Source organism: Sceloporus occidentalis, unplaced genomic scaffold, assembly GCF_023333645.1.
Source record: "Sceloporus occidentalis isolate IW3139 unplaced genomic scaffold, rSceOcc1.0.p SCAF_5, whole genome shotgun sequence".
Taxonomy (NCBI): domain Eukaryota; kingdom Metazoa; phylum Chordata; class Lepidosauria; order Squamata; family Phrynosomatidae; genus Sceloporus; species Sceloporus occidentalis.
The window spans coordinates 29906256-29925478 of record NW_028316985.1 but is presented as its reverse complement, the minus strand read 5'-3'; the positions used below and the strand labels follow the sequence as shown (position 1 = coordinate 29925478).

Below are 19223 nucleotides of genomic sequence, written 5' to 3'. Positions count from 1 at the left end.
GTGGGAGTTATTTTTATTAGGACTGAAGGGTACTAAAGTATTTTTTTAACCAGCCCCACCCCCATGTGTTGTGGTCCTGATCTTATTGTTTTCCTCTATCCTCAGCTTATACTTAGATATGTTATATACAGTCAGAAGTGTAATACAACTCACTAAAGCAATTATAAGAGTGAAAAACTTATTAGTACTATAAGGCTGAGTTCCAAACTAAGACTCGCTGGAGTGATATACTAACTCTCTCCTTTAATATTTTTTTCAGCCTTGTTCTGTTTTTTTAGTAACTGTATGAATTTTTCCCTTGTCATTAAAAAATGCAATGGTGTGTGCGCACATAGGTGTTGTTTTTAACACACACACACACACACACACACACTTAAAGAAAGCTCAGTAACATACTCCACATGGGCATCTCAGAGCAAGAAGGAAGGAAGGAAGGAAGGAAGGAAAGAAAGAAAGACAGCCTTATTCCTTTGAGACTGTACAAAGGAGATTAATGTTCTGCTAATCTATGAAAACCTTCCTCTACTGGGTGCTCTGTCCAGGTGTGTTGAACCACAACTCCCATCACACCCAGCTATTGTGGCCAATGGGGATTTCTTCAGGGAATGCTAAACACCAACTGGCAATATTATGTGTTGATGGGAGGGGTTGCAAATAAGTAATTCTACTACCACACCCAGCCCTCACCTCTCTTTTCTTCTCTGCCTAGACTGCTGATAGGATGACTGGTTGAATCTGTCTCTTGAATTCTCTTCCAAAGCAACAGCCTTTAGGGAGAAGGACTTCTGCCCTTTCCAACAGGCTGTGTGAGATCCAAGCCAGCCCACTAGTTGTTTTACTAAATAATTCATCATGCTCCTATGATAATCAAGGTATAAGGAGGGGCCTGATTTAATACACTGCCTGCTTTGAGCCAATCAGGCAGGAAGGATGCTGTAGAACAGGATGACAGTGAATATTGCTAGTGTGCAGCAAATGTGAAAGGAAAGGCAGAGCTTCCAATTTATGTGCAGATTAAGGAAGAAGAAACAGACCCAGGAAGGGGTGGGTTGGATTAGGAGACCGGCTGGAAGGTAAGACCTGAAGTGCAGTTGTTTTGAGGATTAGGCAGCACAATGCAGACCTTATGTGTAAAAATCCTCTCTTGCTTAAAGACCTATTTTCCTATATGTGGGGGAGGGAAATATCAGTGTGTGGATGTCTAATGCGTGTGGCTGCTGGCAAGTAGGCTTGCCATTGCTTTTGTGTCTTTGTCTGCTGCAACTATCTGCTTTTAATGTCTACAACAATAAGCTGTGTTAGACATGCCTGTTTCTGTTCTGTGTTCCATATTCAGTATAATGATCAGTGGTTTCTTGTATTTGTATCTTTTAAAAAAGGGAAGGAAGGAAGGAATTAAGTGGGGAAGGAATCCCAGGCAAGAAGAAGGGACCAAAAAAGGGTTAATAGAATTAGAAGGTGCCTAATGGTATCTTGGGTGGGGGGGGGGGGGAGACATAATAAAGAAGAATTTATTGTATACATCTTTGAAATCTGTAATTCCTTCCATTCTATCTCCAAGTGTGAAACAGGCCTCCTTCTGGAGGTCTTTCTTTACAAGCAGAGGCATAGAATATATTATGAAGAGGAGAGAAACAGAAAAGACTAGGAGGAAGAAATGCAGAGAAATGTCAGAAAAGGAGATGAACCCAGAAAAGGTGCAAGAAAAATAGAGGAGACCCTTCTGAAATTGCAGGTCAAATCTTACAACCTAAGCCTAAACATATTAACAGAAATGTAAATTCCATTGATGGCAATGGGATATGCAGAGCAATCCTGTGCAAATTGGCTCCCACTGTATTAAGTCTCGTTTACTGCTTGCACTCTTAATTTCTAGCAAAGGGCACCAGCTTAAGCTTGGGACTTGATACAAATTTGCATGTATCAAGAAAACAAAGTTAATGCTTACTCCTAGACCAATTATTTTATATTGTTCATGCAAATGCAGAAGAGACTGCATCAGCCACTTTAGCATCAGTTATAGTAGCAAAAATAACAAAAAGCTCTTTAGTACTTTAAAGACCAACCACTGAACTGGGGCATCTGCTTTCGTAGACAAGTCTCTGGATAAAATTCCCTTGTATATATGTCTGGTTCTGTGGTGGCTGAGTAGGTGAAATAATGTACTTTGGCACAATAAGTGCACAAACAAGGGGGGAGAATCCTCTCATATGACCGGTACATACTACCCCGAAAGGGTGGGCTGGAGGCGGCTGGTTTTCCTGCAGAGGGACACCACAGCAGCCAAATTCCGCGGCGTCCCTCACCCCCCAAAAAACCTGGAAAAACTGGGTTCTTCTTGGGATGCCGTGTGCATGTCACAAGTGCACTGCATGTCACTTATGTCACGATGGTGGCCCCCATATGGATGGGAGGCTGCCATTACACCGCCACCGTGATGACCTAGGGTTAGGGACCGTGCGGTTGGTGCACGGTCCCTAACCCTAGAATCGCCGCCTGGATACCGCTTCTTGGTGGTATGTTCGGGGCCATAATATTGCAATTAAGGGTCACTCAATAAAATTGATTAGTAGTAGGTTTGAGACATACAAAATGAAGTATTTTTTATTTACTTTGGGAATTCACTGATGCAAAAACATGATGATCACAAATTATTGGGGGGCTGTTCAAAAGAATTAGACAAATTCAGACAGGCTAAGTCTATCAACAGCAATTAGTTATGAAAACTAAATAGTGCTTCCACATTCAAAACCAACATACCCCTGAACCAGCAACAGGTAGAGGGAGATTGCATTTGTGTGCCACTTGTGAATTGCCCAAAGGAAGAAATGCAGAGAAATGTGGAAACCAAATGCTAGCATAGAATGACTTATTTCTAGAATGATCCAGCAGGACTTATTTCTTGTATTCTTAATTCTGCCATTATATCTAGACAGACAGGTTCTCATTTGTGTAGGAGTACATCAGCGATCTGTCTTGTTGTTGCTGTTGTTTTGGACTCCTTCTCCAAGAATCCTCTAGCCAACATAGCCACTGGCTATGCTAGATAGAAGACTCTCAGGGCTACAGTCCAAAAACATATCATTGCAAAGCTCTGTTTGAAATCTTCTAGAATTATCCCTAGGGCTTGTTTGCACTGTTAGGGCTTGTTTCTGGCACATGTGAGCTAATCCAAGAGAGAGTACTTCTCAGCATGTGAAGGGGATGCTTTCTTCACTACTATAAGCACAGAAACCATCCACACAACAGAAACTGTGTGGCCAAGTTTGGAAACACAATGGAAAACACAGCTTATTCCAACTTCCTTTTAGGCCTATACCATGCAAGTAGTCCATAGGCTTGGTGAAGTGTAAGCAGTCATACACTCTCATCATAAATACCATGTGATGTAGTTGTATACACACAAGCAATTAAATGATCCTTACACACTCAAAAAAGAAGAGAAAAAAATGATGAAATAACCAACACATACAACATTGACCAGGCCACCATGGAACATGCAAATTTTCATACTTCCCTGGCATGCTTACAGAGTGGCCACTTTATTTAAACATATAAACCGCCTTGAATCTCATTGTTGGAGAAAGGCAGAATATAAATCCTTGAAATAAACAAATAAACCAAAACTTTAACAATTCATTTAAAGACCTCCAAGTAACATATAAAGGGGGGGGGGGCTCTCCCCATCTCATTGTGTGTTTCTAGAGCTACTACAGATGAGATTCAGTTTCTTCTCTCTCTTTTTTTAATATGCAGGACTTTTTCATATAGAATATACCAACTTCACGTTATATTACATTCAACATTAGAACGTATCACATCTGTGTTTTCTAAGATTAAAGATAATGAAAAGACTCAAACATTCTTGACTGCCACAGTGTAAGAATCCTGCCTTGTGAGAGGTGGAAGTGAGGAGGGAGCAGCCAAACTCAGCCATTGCATCTTGGCAAGCAGAAATCAATGTTAAGTGCTCCGTATAATCAGATTCTGTAACATGCAGGGAAAGAGTGTGAATGACTAACAGCAGGATTTATTTCTGGTAGCTACTGATCTAGCTATACTATGTAGTCATGCTGGCTGTTAATCTAGTACAACCTGGCTTCTAAATATATTTGTCAAACTGAATTTATGTGATGGGCTTGCTTGCATGTGTGGAGAATGCTAACAGATACTCTACTCTTATCATCACTCCCAGACATTCTAATTAAGAAAAGACAAATTCTACCCAGTCTCTCCCAATTTTAAGTAGTTTGTGGTCAACAGAAAGTTCACTGGAATTTGTTGGAGAGCTCCAGAGTTACTATGGCGCGTTACAGACCGCCGAGAAGTGGCAGTCTGCCGCCGCCGCTGGTTGCAGCGTCCGGGAACCGCAGCAGCCAAACCGCGCGGTTCCCGGACGCTGCACAGAAGGAGAGCGAAAATCACACTCCTTTCTGTGCTCCGGAAGAGACGCTATGAGGCGCTAGTCGCGCACTCGCAGCGTCACTTCCGGGGCGACACATGCGGACGCAACGCGTCCAGCACGTAAAGATGGCGGTGCCCGTGTGTATAGGGCGCCGCCATCTTTACGCCCTCGTCACGTGCTAGGGGTGAGGCCAGTGTGGACACTAGGTCCTCGGCCAACCCCTAGCACGTGACGGGGGCATATTAAAGGCCCGTCTAGAACGCGCCTATGGAAGATATTAAGCATAAACAGGGCCTCCCAACCAATTACAGTGATACATCTTCTGGTCTCCTGTCCATCTTACACCTGTTGGGTGCATGTTGATGGTTGACAGGGCACTATTAGGGAATGGGCTGTTGCAACTAGCATAAGAGGCATAGCATAGTTCCCATGAAACTAGCACAATATATTTTGCTTTCTTTGGTGTCAATTCCATGTGCTAGGCAGAGGTTTTGTCTTAAGCAGAAATGCTTTAGTGTTATCCATTAGGAGAATAATAGTAATAATGGTTTAGATAATAAATTCCACAAGTGTAACCCCTTTCATGAATGAAACAACATTCTCCTTCTAGTATGAGTTGATTAAATATGCACAATACTATGGCAAAATCTGGCACAAAGAAGGACTGTGAAATGCATACTGTTACCTCTTGTTGATGATATTCTCTGTTATGCATACATTCAAGGGACATACAACATAGTATTGTTTCACTTCTGAACTACAAGAAAGTATTAGAAAAGTTACATCAGGAATGAAGATATAGTTCTCTTCTATTAAAATTTATATGTATTGTTCTCTCACAATTTTTTCTCCCTATCTTTGATTCTAATTTTGGAGCATAAACTTATAGGAGAAGGAGTCTGCCTTCTTAAAAATGGCTGTTGTAGTAGCATGATAACCCATCTGATGTAATGGTGAGCATGTTGGACTTAAAAAGAAGTCCAGGTTCCAGTTCCAATACACTGGATGGCTTTCAGTCAATCACTCTCTCTCAGACTGACCTACTTCACCAGGTTGTTGTGGAGACTATGAAGATAGAGTAAGAGGGTATATAGCTTTGAGCTCACTAGAGGAAAAACACTATATAAATGTAACTAATCAACAAGATATCAGTTAATTAATGATACAACAAGTGATCCAGAAAGAATTAAATTTCTCATAGCACTTAGTGTGTTTTCTCTGATTTCTGCTGGTTTTGAGTGTGGGATATGTGTGTGTATTTAGATTTGTATTCAAATTGCTTTCGATTTGCTTTTAAACTGGATACATTTTTTAAATATTTGCACTGTATCTTATATTTTGCATGCTTCCTCGAGGGTTCTGCTAAGATGTAAGCTAGAACCACACAAATCATCATTACTTTTTCCCCTCCAAGAGCATTTTTACCTCTGGACAATATGCACTTGTTCAGCCCATTGAGTTAGAATCATAGAATCATAGAGGTGGAAGAGACCACAAGGGCCATCCAGTCCAACCCCCTGTCATGCAGGAAATCTCAATCAAAGCATCCCTGACAGATGGCCATCCAGCCTCTGCTTAAAGATCTCTAATGAAGGAGACTCCGAGGAAGTCTGTTCCACTGTCGAACAGCCCTTACTGTCAGGAAGTTCCTCCTAATGTTGAGGTGGAATCTCTTTTCCTGTAGCTTGCATCCATTGCTCCGGGTCCTAGTCTCTGGAGCATCATAAAACAAGCTTGCTCCCTCCTCAATATGACATCCCTTCAAATATTTAAACAGTTGCAATCATAAACAACTGACTGGGTTTTTGGACATTGGCTATACCTGCACAAGGCACAAATTTCTGCTTTATGCTGAGGAACACTGGTATTTTTAATATGAAGTAGCAAAGTAGAAGTCCCCTATTCTTCCATTAACCATCCACTGCAAGACAGTGGAGAAGCCAGAGTTAACCACATCATATGATTCCATGCCCTCCAACATTTTACATGATGACTGGGGCATGTATGACCAAGCAAGATCCAAGTATGGTCAATATGTCAAAAGTTATTAATGAGGATGAACACACAGGCTAAGAGAGGATGAAGCAGTTTTCTGTTGCCTAAGCCTGAGGAAGAGCAGAACCAGTATGGTGTAGTGGTTTGAGCCTTGGATTATGACCCTGGAAACCAGAGTTCAATTCCCCACAGGGTGACCTTGAGCATGTCAGCCGCCGAAGAATCCCATGATAGCTTTGCCTTAGGGTCGCTATATGTTGGAAATGACTTGAAGGCACAAAACAACAATTGGAAGGGGCAAAACTCCAACTCCTCATCTCTTCCCCCTCCCAATGAGTTACTTTTGGCTTTTGAACTTCAACTGAAGTAAGCTTAAAAAATCACGAAGGTTGGAAGAGACAAGAGAAACTGGGATATTTTAAAAGTAGCTGAAAGGAGGCATCAACAAGGGATTAATTGAGTCCCTGTACCAGGAGGAAGGTGGAATGATATTGATGATGATTGTGATCATGATGTTATTTTTAAAAATGCACTACTGTTTCCCCCTTCTGATGCTGCCTAAAGGGAGTTTATTATAGAGTCTGTTCTTAGAAACACAACTGAAGCAGCAGACTAGGAATGAGAAGCCATTACGTCATTTATCCCTAGCTGGCTGAATTCATTGTTTGCTCTTTCCTTCACATTAGCATTGTGATTAAGAAGCAGGCAAAATGCCAGCAGTCCCCACTTCCTAGGAATCCTAATGCTAGTTTACTGCTGGTGGTGAAATCTCAGATACTGTATATACTTGTATGTACATTGACCTCATATATGAGGAGGGCAGATTTTGTGGACAAAATTATGGATTTTGCTATAACCCATGGATTGGTTGAGGGTAAAACTTACATGTAACAAAGGATGAAGCAAAAGAAAACAATGCCAAAGAACAGCTCTATTTTCCCACCCAGACATTAAAAAAACCCAGAAGCAATGCCACAGTGCACTGGGGGTGGTGCTTGTTTTAGATCCTCCTGGGATAGACTAAGAGATGTCTAATATTGTGATAAGAATTAAAGTACAGTACTTACATTGATAAGTCAACCCAAGTAGTCTTTGTTTGACTACCATATACTCATGTATAAGTCCACCTCATGTATAAGTCGAAGGAAGGTTTTGAGGCCATAATTTTGGATTTTGATATGACCCATGAATAAGTCAAGGATATAATTTGGGGGCATGTAACAAAGGATGTAAAGGACAAAGCAAGGGCATCAATGAAAAACAAAAAATGTTTGGTTTTTAGAATATTTTTTTAAATATTTTCAGTCTGTGGATGGTTGAATCCATGGATAAGGAATCTGCGGATATTGAGACCCAGCTGTCCTTAAAGCATGGAGACTTTTTTGCTATACAGCTCCTTCCCTGTCCAAAGTCATGAGCCAACTATCCTAAATATCCCACACATCCAGCAGATAACCTGGGATAAATTCTCTCTATTTAATCCAGAACAAACCTTGGCCTGGGCCAAGCAATAGATCTGTGAGAAAGATTTAACTATCAAAGCTGGAGCTGGTGCAAGAGGAGCAGTTATAAAACCAACATGGATTCACTGCCCATGAATTGAGTTACCTTTCACTTGTAAGGTAATGTTGCATGTAGGAGAAAGGTTCTGTAGTAACCAAAACAAGGGTTAAGCATCACTGCAGCAGGAGTGGAGAATCACTTTTATGTTCTGCAATCCTTCATGGGGCACGTGGACTATAACAAAAAAAGTTTTAAAAAACCAACAAAGTGGCTAGAAGTAAATGTCTGGCTCTCAAAGTGTGTACTACTACTACTAATAATAATAATAATAATAATATGCTTTATTTATATACCGCTCTTCCAAAATGATCAAAGCGGTTCACAGAATCATTAAAAACTTTCACAATATAAAAACAACATTTCAATATATCTATCAATAAAAACCAATAAAAACTAATAAAAATCTTCATTGCTTTGTTTTGATGTTAAAGAGCTAAGGGGAGACCTTCAGCTCAATTGAAAAGGTAAATTGTTGCACCTGGATGCTTCTAACAGCAGCAATGCACCCACTTTTTTTGCCCAGAAGAAAGTTGATCTGGGGATTCTGGAGATATGTAGGACTATAACTCCCAGAATGTCTCAGGCAGCCTGACCGCTGGCCATGCTGACTGGGCTGTTCCAGGAATTGTAGTCCATATAAGTAACTTTTGATCAAATTTGATCAAAGGCCAGACTATTTATCTAGCCTAGTATTATATAACTCCACTAGCATCAGTTCTGTGGAATCTCAGTCTGAAGCCTCTGCCATTACCTCTTATTGATCCTGTGAACTGGAGATGCCAGGAATTCAACCTGGGATATACTGCATACAAAATATGTGTCTCTGAGCTATGCCCCTCTCTTGTCATCAGGCATTGATTAAATAGTAATGCATATATGTTAGTATCATTTTCTTCCCCATAAAAGCCAGTGTGTTGGAGTAGTTTGCATATTGGATTAGGACTTTAGGAGACCAGGGTTCAAATCCCACTACGCTATAGAAACCCATTGAGCAAGTAACACTCTCTCAGCCTCAGAGGAAGGCAATGTCAAACCCACTGTTAACAAATCTTGCCAGGAAAACCCTGTGATAGGGTCCCCATAAATTGGAAATAACTTGAAGGAACACAGTAACAACTCCTCTCCATGGCAAGGGGAAACATAATAATAATAATAATAACAACAACAACAACAACAACAACAACAACAACATTTATTTATACTCCACTCTTCAGCCAATGCGTCCCCTTGTGGTGCAGGGGAGAAGGGCCTGAAAATCAATTGGAAATGTCTTCTGTGAGATGAACTCTGTTCCATCTAATTGCAGGGAATATTCACTTCTCCTCCTCAGTCTCTACCTTACCACATTATTCAGGGTACCTAGAGTCCCTGTATACCATTCAGGAGAGGGGGAGAAAGAGATCCCAGGAATGGGTAGGAAAGCTGGCACCTGCCAGCCTATGTCCATGACTTAATCTGTTAATTCATACCGTAACACCATCACCATTTTTTTCTCTTTTTGCAGGTACAAAAACAAAAGTTTGTGACAAAACTATAATATTGTTCTAAACTATCATGGAAAATCGTGAATTTGTTTAGATTATTTTAGCATATGAATAACAGAGCATTCAAGTTATATCCATTACTGTCCTACACAGAAATTATATGAATATAATTCCATGTTATAAACTGTCACATGAACATGGAGATTAGACTGAATTCTGAGTGTGTAAATTATTCACGTTTAATACCTTTGCACTGAAAAAAAATCACTTCTTCTTCTGAAAGTCTCATGATTACGGAATCATGCAATTTTCTCCTGTCACTGTTGTACAAACATTTTAATTGGCTTTACAGATTGATGTGATCATTATTTTCCTCCTAATGCTAATGACTCTTGATTTCAAAATATCTTTGATTGCTCTGATGAAGACAAATACAGCTTGCTGTTCTCTCCCCACACATGGAACATGGAACATCAGTAAGTTATCCCTTGCAAACATGAAGTTTAACCCTCACAGACCATTCTTCTTAATAGTCTCATATAACATTATAGATATAGCCCCAAACTGGGAAACAATTATTGCCAAGGAAGTCAGCATGTTGCTAGCTCATGAAGAAGCGCATCAGAACAACTGTCAAGAATAATAATAATAAATAGTTAACAACAACTGCTCTCTTTTTGCCAGTGGGGAAAAGCCATTTTGTTCAAACAGCCATTTGAGAAGGAACTAATTCTTGAAGAAGGTTGTTTTAATGAGGTGGGCGTGCTGTACCTTTATCTTCATTGCTTTGTTTTGAATGGTTTTAAACTATTTTAAATTAGCTCTGGTATTTGTTTTTTGTTTTTTACCGTTTGAACTATAATTTTCTTAGTTTGTATGCCATAGGCAGGTTTGCTCTTATATATTTATTGTTTTTATGTACAGCGCTGTGCAAATCTACAGTGCTAAATAAATAAATAAATAAATAAATAAATGCAAGCATACAGTGCTGGAAACTGCATTGGGTCTAGGGTTGCCATAAGTCAGGAGCTCCAAACCGGGACAAACGTAGGACAAATGTAGGGCAACATTTTCAAATGTAGGACACATTTAAAAAAATGGAAGACGTGCAAAAAATTGAGGGTTTTTTAAAAATGTTAATATAAATGCATGTTTTTTAGGCATGATCAAAATAGAGGACATTTTGGCATTATTCCTAGACAGATGGCAGAAATGTATTTGCCCTCGGGTTCAACTGTACTTCTCAGAAGTGTGTACTTGGGCAAGGGACTGTGGTTTTTCTTCACTGCGCATGAGTTTGTAAAAATCACAGCAAGTTACATTGGCCGTGCCTCAGAGGCTTGTTGTTATCAATATCACCACCACCATCATCATCATCATCACTATAATTGTCCAAGAAAGGCAGACTTGTTAGCATTCAAAGCGCCATAAATAAACAGAAAATGCACTTGCATATATTTAATAATAAAAAATAATGGGGAAAAAATAAAAAACAAGGCAGGGGTGTATATATTTCATAATAAAAATTAATGTAATAAAATAAAACAAGCAATAATAAAAATTAATAAAATAAAATAAAACAAGCAATAATAAAAATTAATGAAATAAAATAAAAAGCAATAATAAAAATTAATGAAAAAAAATAAAACAAGCAATAATAAAAATTAATGAAATAAAATAAAAAGCAATAATAAAAATTAATGAAATAAAATAAAACAAGCAATAATAAAAATTAATGAAATAAAAAAAATAAAAAGCAATAATAAACATTAATAAAATAAAATAAAATAAAATAAGTATTTTATATTTTTAAAAATAATTAAAAAAAAACAAAAAACCAAGGCAGACCTAATGGCCACTGACTCAGCTTTCCTCCTCCTCCTCCTCCTCCTCTGGCCCAATTCTGCCCTGGCCTTCAGGCACCCTTCCTCCGGCTCATTCCTCCTCCTCCTCCTCCTCCTCCTCCTCCTCTCCCCCCCTCCTCCTCCTTAGGATGGCTGGCACGCGCACGCGCGCAGAGGGAAGCGGTGCAGGTGCGCGCGCAGAGGGAAGCGGGGCAGGTGCGCGCGCTGCCGCTGGCCCCTGCTGAGGCCTGGGCGGCGCGCGCCGAGGAGCCCATCCTCTTTGGCCAGCTGGCCAATGGCTGGCTGGCCAAAGCAAGGGACGAGCTCCTCTTTTGGAGCCCCCCGCGCGTGTGCGGGTGGGCAAGCCCTGATGCGGTGGCGGCGGCGCTTCTGCCGCCAAGGAGGAGAAGGCAGAGCCGGAGGAGGAGGTGGGTTGGCGCTGTCCAGCCCACCACGAAGAGGAGGAGGAGGTGGGTTGTCGCCGCAGCCAGCCGCATTAGCGGCAGCGGCTATGGCCGCAGGAGGAGTGGACCCCGAACCGGGAACAAGGCATGGGGGGCCCCCAAACCGAACCGTGACCGGGAGGGCCCCCCCCCAAAAGTGTGATTGTCACAGGGGCCGCCGGGTTATGGCATCCCTAATTGGGTCCCATATTAAGACAATGGTTGGATATACATGAAAAAAACAAATAAACAATAACAACAACAACAGAATACTTAAATTGACAAGTTTAATGTGTATTTTGGCACTGTTATGCTAAATGCATACATAACGAAAATGACAAACTGGACTGTGTTTGCACTGCTATGTATGTTATGTGAGAAAACTGTATGTCCCATTACATTAATGTAAAGTTTGACTATTTTATCTTTGCATGTGAGTGAAAACAGTTCTTGTACTTTTCTTCTCAGTGTGGGAGAAAATGAATGTTCCTCTATAGTGTTTGCCTCTGTGGAACACTGGGGAGCAAAACATGTGTTTTTCATTTGTAAAAACCCTGCTTTCTGAGCAGAAAATAGATCTCCAGCACAGGAAATAGTGTTTTCTTTGCAAGATATCTATTTTCTACAAAGAGTAACCAAAAGCATGTTATGCAGAGGGATCTTTGAGACTAGATGAGAGAAAGATGTTGGTAGCATACACTTTCAGAGACTAAGGGGCTGAACAGCCCTGATCTGGCCTATCCGTGGCGCAAAAAGGAGCATTTGATGAAGCAGACTTAATCCTACGAAAGATTAAACTCTATGTATTCCTGTATTGCCTCATGCATTACCATTCCTTTGTTGTCTTAAAGCTTCCTAGAGATTAGAAGTCCTGAAAGTGGGAGACTATTCCTCTGCTGAAGCCTGCAGTTGCATCCACACTGCAGAAATCATCCAGTATAACACCACCTTAACAGCCATGGCTCAAAGTTATGGAATTCTGGGAATTGTAGTGTTGTGGCACCAGAGCTCTCTGACAGGGAAAGCTAAATGTGTATGTCCTGCAAGTCACCTGTCAATTTAAGGCAATCTCATGAATTTCTTAGGTTTTGTTTTTTGTAAGGCAAATAATACTCTGAAGTGGTTTTCCCAGTTCTTTCCTCTGAAATACAGCCTACAACATCTGGTATTTATTGACAGTCTCCCATCAAAGTATTAGCTTCCAATATGAGGGTCACCATGAGTCAGGGTCGAATTGAAGACAGTTAAAAATAAAAGAGATCCATGCACAACACCTTGAGCTCATAAAAGAAGCCTACTATAATGCAGTTTCACAGGTTCTTAGGCACTATACAGATCGGTCTGAAAGGCCAGCCTGTGGGTGGAGTCGGGGTGCAGCGTCTTGATGACTCATGCCCTGACTCTGCCCCAGAGCACCATGAAGCTGTGCGCCACTCCAGACAGCATGTAGCATCATGGCACGCCTCCGGCACTGCTTCCAGATGATGCAGCACTGAAAGGGCGCCATACAGCCATGCTGCCGTGGCTATGGCACCCTTTGGAGGGTGCAAAAAGGAACTGCTTTTTGTGACTCCTTTTTGTGCCCTCCAAAGGCTGGATTGGGGCTGCGGCATAAGGTTCCCACAGCCCTGATCCGGCCAAGAAAGGGGTGACATCCTTCTGCCCCTTAGGGGTGGTCTGTAGAGCCCCTTAGAATTTCTGTTAATTGGTAATTCAATGCATTCTCAGTATGAGTTTCAGCTCTTCATGCTTACTCATCTGATTATTCTTAGAGAAGTTTACATGGTCATAATACATAGACACACCATAAAACATGATAGTTTTTATTAATTAAACAAATCTCCATTGTCCTGCTTTATTGGCCAAGTAACAGTTTGACTTGTTTTTTAAAGGGCATCTGTTTTAGCTCAGTAGCAAGAAAACAGCTCATCTTAACCCTGTCTTTAACAAACACAAATCTGTTGTGACAGCTATGAAAACACAATGTAGACAGCCTTGAGATGATATGGGAAGAGTTCTGTGTTGTATTCATCAGAGAAGGGCAACAATGTAAGATTGAGAAATCTCTGTTTTTTCTTGTGAGAGAACCAGCAAGTTACTTGCTGGCAGTTCCCATAGGCATTTTATATCTGAGCTGATCCTTAATGCATCTTGCCAGGCCTTGAACATTAAATGCATTCAGCTTCTTGATTTTATTCAGATCAGTGAACTTCAAAGCTAAACCTATCTCTGCAAAGGAAGGCCCTGCTCTATTAATGCCAATCATGATATGACATAGATTCCTATCATTGTGAAATCAGGTTTTCAAGCAGACCGGGCTTTTGCAAACTCACATTACATCATGCACCTGCAAACCCAAAAACTGAAGTAGAGAAGAAAAGGTGGGAAAGGAGGTTTTAAAAAAAGGAGGGGGCAAGCGGAAGAATGCCAGATTTCTTTCATGGATTTATTTGGTAAATCTACAGAGTTCTTATTTTCTGTACTCTTCCTGGTTTGAATAATGTCACCTACCTTCATTTGAATCACTGATATAAAGGAGATGCCTTTAGCATATATGTAGGAACTTAATCTTAATGATGGCAGAGGCGTTTGCATCAAAAAAGCGCAAAAGCAGGCTTTTATTTGCAAGGCCCTTACTGTAGGGGAGTGAAGAATAAGTAATGTGTCATTTAGGCAGACTTTGAAGATGGAGATGGTTTCTGTAATTCTGAAGGATTAGTATGGATTCTCCCCCCCCCCCCCCCATCATGTATGCTCTTACTGAGCTGCCTCTGGCTTCCCTGATAAGCAGGCGTCACAAAAGACCTTTGTAACTCATTGAGTTATGTGACATGGCTCTGCTGTAATCAGGAGTGACGCTCTGCAATTGTTCCTATTACCAGGCAGAATAACAATTGTCAAATTTAAAATTATAAATCAGTGTTTTAATATCCAGAGGTTTTCTTTCTCAAACAAAGAGTCGTGATGTACAATTTCAACACAGACAATCCTTTCCATTATACACGTCAACACGTGTATAAATCATCTGGCTTTTGATTCTCCTGAAACATCTGTAGGCTGAACAGTAAGCTATTGAGATGTACAAATATAATGGGTCAAAAGGTACAACCTTGGAAACAGGTTTATATAGATTTGCTCCGGTAAGCACTCATGGAGGTATTTTTTGGCACTATTTAATCAAATTGGATGGGCATCTTTCAGGAATGCTTTAGCTATATATTCCTGCATGGCAAGGGATTGGACTAGAGATTATTCTTGTGGCCCCTTCCAACTCTAAGGTTCTATGATTTTGTGATTCTGTGTGACCAGGCTTGGACTTCGCTTTTTAAAAAAAGACACAAAGTCTGCTTGGGGATCAAATTCGTAGAGTGTCAGTAGTTTGCATTTACTGTAAGATTACAGGATAGAATATATATTGTAGCTGCTGGGGCTATAGGTTGATAGTTATTAGAAGCTCAGACAATAGACCAGTTACAGCTCTGTTGCAGAGAGGTCAATTGGAACAAAAATTTGTGTGCACAGCTACACAAATGCTGACTCTATCACACCAGATCTGTAGTTTACCTGAAATATTGTCTGAGCTAGATGCAACAAGTGGGATGCATGGAAACAATTTCTTTGGGAAGCAAGGAGGTCTCATGCCGCACATTTGCCCTCATGTTTCACTTGTACAATATATTGGCTCTTTCTGAAGAATAAAACTGGTGATATTGTTGGCTTTGGAAAGGGATGGAACCTGGTTCAGTCCTGGCCAACATACTCAGTGGTGAAGGATTATTGGAATTTCACTCCACCAAAATCTGGAGGGCCATAGTTATGCATAAGGTGGTAAATAATGACATAATTCAAACCTTTGTGCTAAGGGGAATAAAATGGGGGGGGGGGGGCATTATTCTTACCATGAATAGGCAAATACCTTTTTTTGTTCATCATGAAGTAAATTTGCACACTTGGGGAAGCAATTTCTGCAAGTGCACAGACTTTAAAACAATAATTAAATGTTGTCCCCCCAAAAGTAGCACCCATTATATTGTTTCCATTTTTGTGACCAATCAGCCTGAAGGAAGAGACTCCTCCTTCCATAACTGTCATCCTCTGGCCTGCGAGGGAGTGACCAGGCAGGCCCAGCTCCATCAGGGCTAGCCTGAAGAAGAAGAGCCCTCCCTCCAGTCCATCTGCCTTGGTCCAGGCCTCAGAGGGAGAGAAGAACCACTGGACCTCATCCCCTTTCCCACCACCATTCCCTTCTTCTTTTGGGTCGTGTCTTTTAGATTGTAAGTCTGAGGGCAGGGAACCATCTAATTAAAATTAATAATTGTAAGCTGCTCTGAGAGCCTTTAGGGCTGAAGCGTGGGGTATAAATACCATAAATAATAAATAATAAATAAATCATACCTGATATTGGCCAGTGCTGAACAGGACAGATGGGAGCTGGAGTTCGACAGCATTTGTCACTGTTGTGTGCCTTCATGTTATTTCCAACTAATGGAGATCTTATGATGAAGATTTGTTCAGAGGTGCTGAAGCTGAGAGAGTGTGACTTGTCCAGGGTCACCCAGTGCGTTTCGATGACTGTTGAAAGATTTGAGCCCTGGTATCTAGAGTTATAGTTCTATGCACAAACTACTACACCATGTTGGCTTCCCAACAACTTCCAGAAGACTAATGGATTTCTACCCATCTGAAAGAAACCAATAAAGTTCAGAGTGGCTTAACACCTGCCCCAAGTCTGCCTGGAGTTATTGGTTTTAAATGTTTTATTTTCATGTGTTTTTTATTTCCTTGTACAACAAAATTGCTAATTAGCTTTCCTAATTCTTCAAAGGTAAATAATCCTAACATTTTGTCTTTTTCTGTATTTTCCAGGCAAGCATACCTAAAGAACGCAAGTGTCCTCCCCACTGTACAATTGAAAGTGGCAGAAGATTTCTTTTGACTAACCAGCAAAAGCCCAAATTGGCTCTTTAGCTTCTTAACACTGTGTTCTTTTGTCATATTTTGGAGAAGCGATCACAATGAATTTTCTCCGAAGGCGCCTCTCAGACAGTAGTTTTGTTGCCAACTTGCCAAATGGTTATATGATGGACCTTCAGCGTCCAGATAATTCTACCAGCAACCCTGTTTCCCCAGCAACAGAGAGGAGACAGCAGTCTCTGCAGCAGCCTGCTCCTCTTTCTTCTGGTACCAGCATCTTTAGCTCCCTCTCCAGTGCCATGAAGCAGACCACACAGGCAGCGGCAGGACTGATGGAGCACTCAACAAGTCCTGCCCCTGTAGTCCAACAGAAACCCCAGATCCTCTTGGTAATTGATGATCCCCACACAGATTGGTAAGTATCCACACTTTACTGTCTTCATAGCCATGGCTTTGGTGGATCATAAACCAGAATCATTAATGTCTTGGGAATACATAGTTCAGATATGGGTTTTTAAAATATAAAGTGTGTACTTATGAACAACATGGTCAACCCACAATCTCTTATCAAACTTAAAACAGTATCTAAAATATATGCTGCAATTTTAAAAATATAAAATAAAAATAAGAGCAGCAAATTAAGAAAGAATGAGGTATCACTTGTTTCACAAGACTGTGTCACTGTGAAATGGAAATTCATATCATGATTATAAATTTGACAGGTTGCAGAGGCAATGAACACACATAACTGATTGCAGAGTTTTAGTTATAAAATTGAACTAGAAATATATCTGGTCCCTTATTTAAAAAGCAAAACACAAGAGGGATTTTTCCCTTGAAAAATTACCTTTTCTTTGAGATTGCAGTCTGGCCACATTTTAAAGAATGATTTTTGTTATGTTTGTCTTCTTACATTTTTTTAATCTTTTAAAGCTTTATGTTTTGGAAATTTTATTTTTGTACACATTTAAACGATTGCTTTTTTAACTATCATCATCCAGAATGTGGCAGCCCTGCAGAAATGATAGCATGATGGTGATATTGGTGATGGTGGCAGTGATTCTTTTATTAATTTCTATACCACCTGTTCCCCAATTATTGGGACTCAATCTAGTTTACAAATTATTAAAGTCAGGAGAGATTAAAACATCAATATATTCTTTCCTAAAGTATACAGTCTATAGAGTTAAAACATTTAATTTAGTTTTTATTGTCTTTAGCAAACATTGCATTCACACTGGGCGCTTTTGTATACATAATAGAATGGACTTCACTACACCCAGGAAACTACCTACTTTTCTTTCTGTACTAATCTTTCCTTGTGGGGTTTTTTTTTTTTTTGCCTTACGTAATAACACCATGAGGCCACTAGGTGTCACCACTGACTAGGAATTCTAAAAGGTGTGTATGATTCCTGCCATTGGAAAGAAGACAACTCTGAATTTGGAATTCTAATTGGGGTTGGGTGGTGTTTTCGAATAATGTAAGGATAGGGTGCATTCAAACAACAGGTAATATCTCAACTTACTGTCCCTCTTTTCAGCAACATCCATCCCTCTTGCTATCTAAACAGAATCAGTACGCAGTCTGTATATATTAAAAACTCATTGACTATTCTGTATTATTACCTTTAGTCCTAGAAAAAGCTAAAGAAGGGGAAACCCTCACTCCCCACCTCTGTACTTTACTTTGATATAAGATTTTCCATGTTATCAGTGCCTTTGCTCAATGCAGACCACGTACTTTGGCATATTTGGATAGTTGGATGTATCCTAGCCAACAGTCCTTTAATCCACCACCAGGAAGTGGTGCAGGCAGCAGTAAACATCCCTTTATCTGGCATTGTTTAGAGTTCCACTTCCTGACGATTCCACTCTCCCCTCTCTAAATACTCCAAAATGCTATGTACACATGCCTGCTTCTACCTATGTGTCAGTCAAGCTTTAATGTTGTCTAGCTTCAAACATAGATGTTTTCCTTTTAAGGACAGAGCTACTTCAGGCAATCAAGGTGTTCCAAGAAGTAAAGTGATGACTGTGAGAATAAAACTCTGCATGCAGAACTCAATCCAGCAGCAGGCATCCTGCATTATGCCCTAGGCAATAAGTATGGTAATTCATTCCTTAGTACTATATGCACAGCACCCAGTGGCATCACTAGGGTTAGTGTCACTCCAATGTGGTAACTCATACTGTCACAGGCTGCTTGGCACATACCCCATCTGCCCCCCTCCACCAGCCAGGTTGCCTTGATGGGAGTGGGCTTCTGCTTCCAACCAGCAGCATTTCCAGTAATGTCAGAGCTGCTGGGCAAGAGGCAAAGGGAAGTGACCCACTTTCCCAGCCAGCCAGCAGAAGGCAGCCTCTTCCTACCAGCAGCTGCTGGTGTGGGCTGCTGCGGCACCCTGCAGCCTTTTCCTCACTTGGTCAGCAGCCCCACTAGACCTGGAAGGACGTGTTGGGTGGCAGCAGCACCCCACACACACCCAGTGATGAATACTTGAGTCAACTGACTTGGACTTAAGTTGGACTCAAGTCACTTCAAAGCTTTTTGAAAATCTTTTAAAGGCTCCTCT

The 19223-nt window shown here is 40.7% G+C and overlaps 1 protein-coding gene across 1 annotated transcript in view; it reads left to right on the top strand.

Moving 5' to 3' along the window:
• Positions 1-873: 873 nt before the first annotated feature.
• LOC149311851 (synapsin-3-like) overlaps positions 874-19223 on the top strand; it is a 245201-nt gene continuing 226851 nt past the window's right edge. Inside the window, exons 1-2 of the mRNA XM_089528061.1 lie at positions 874-1073; positions 16601-17063. Of these exons, the coding sequence (XP_089384187.1) occupies positions 16750-17063 (314 nt within the window). The 5' untranslated portion in view covers positions 874-1073; positions 16601-16749. The remainder of the gene's footprint in view (positions 1074-16600; positions 17064-19223) is intronic.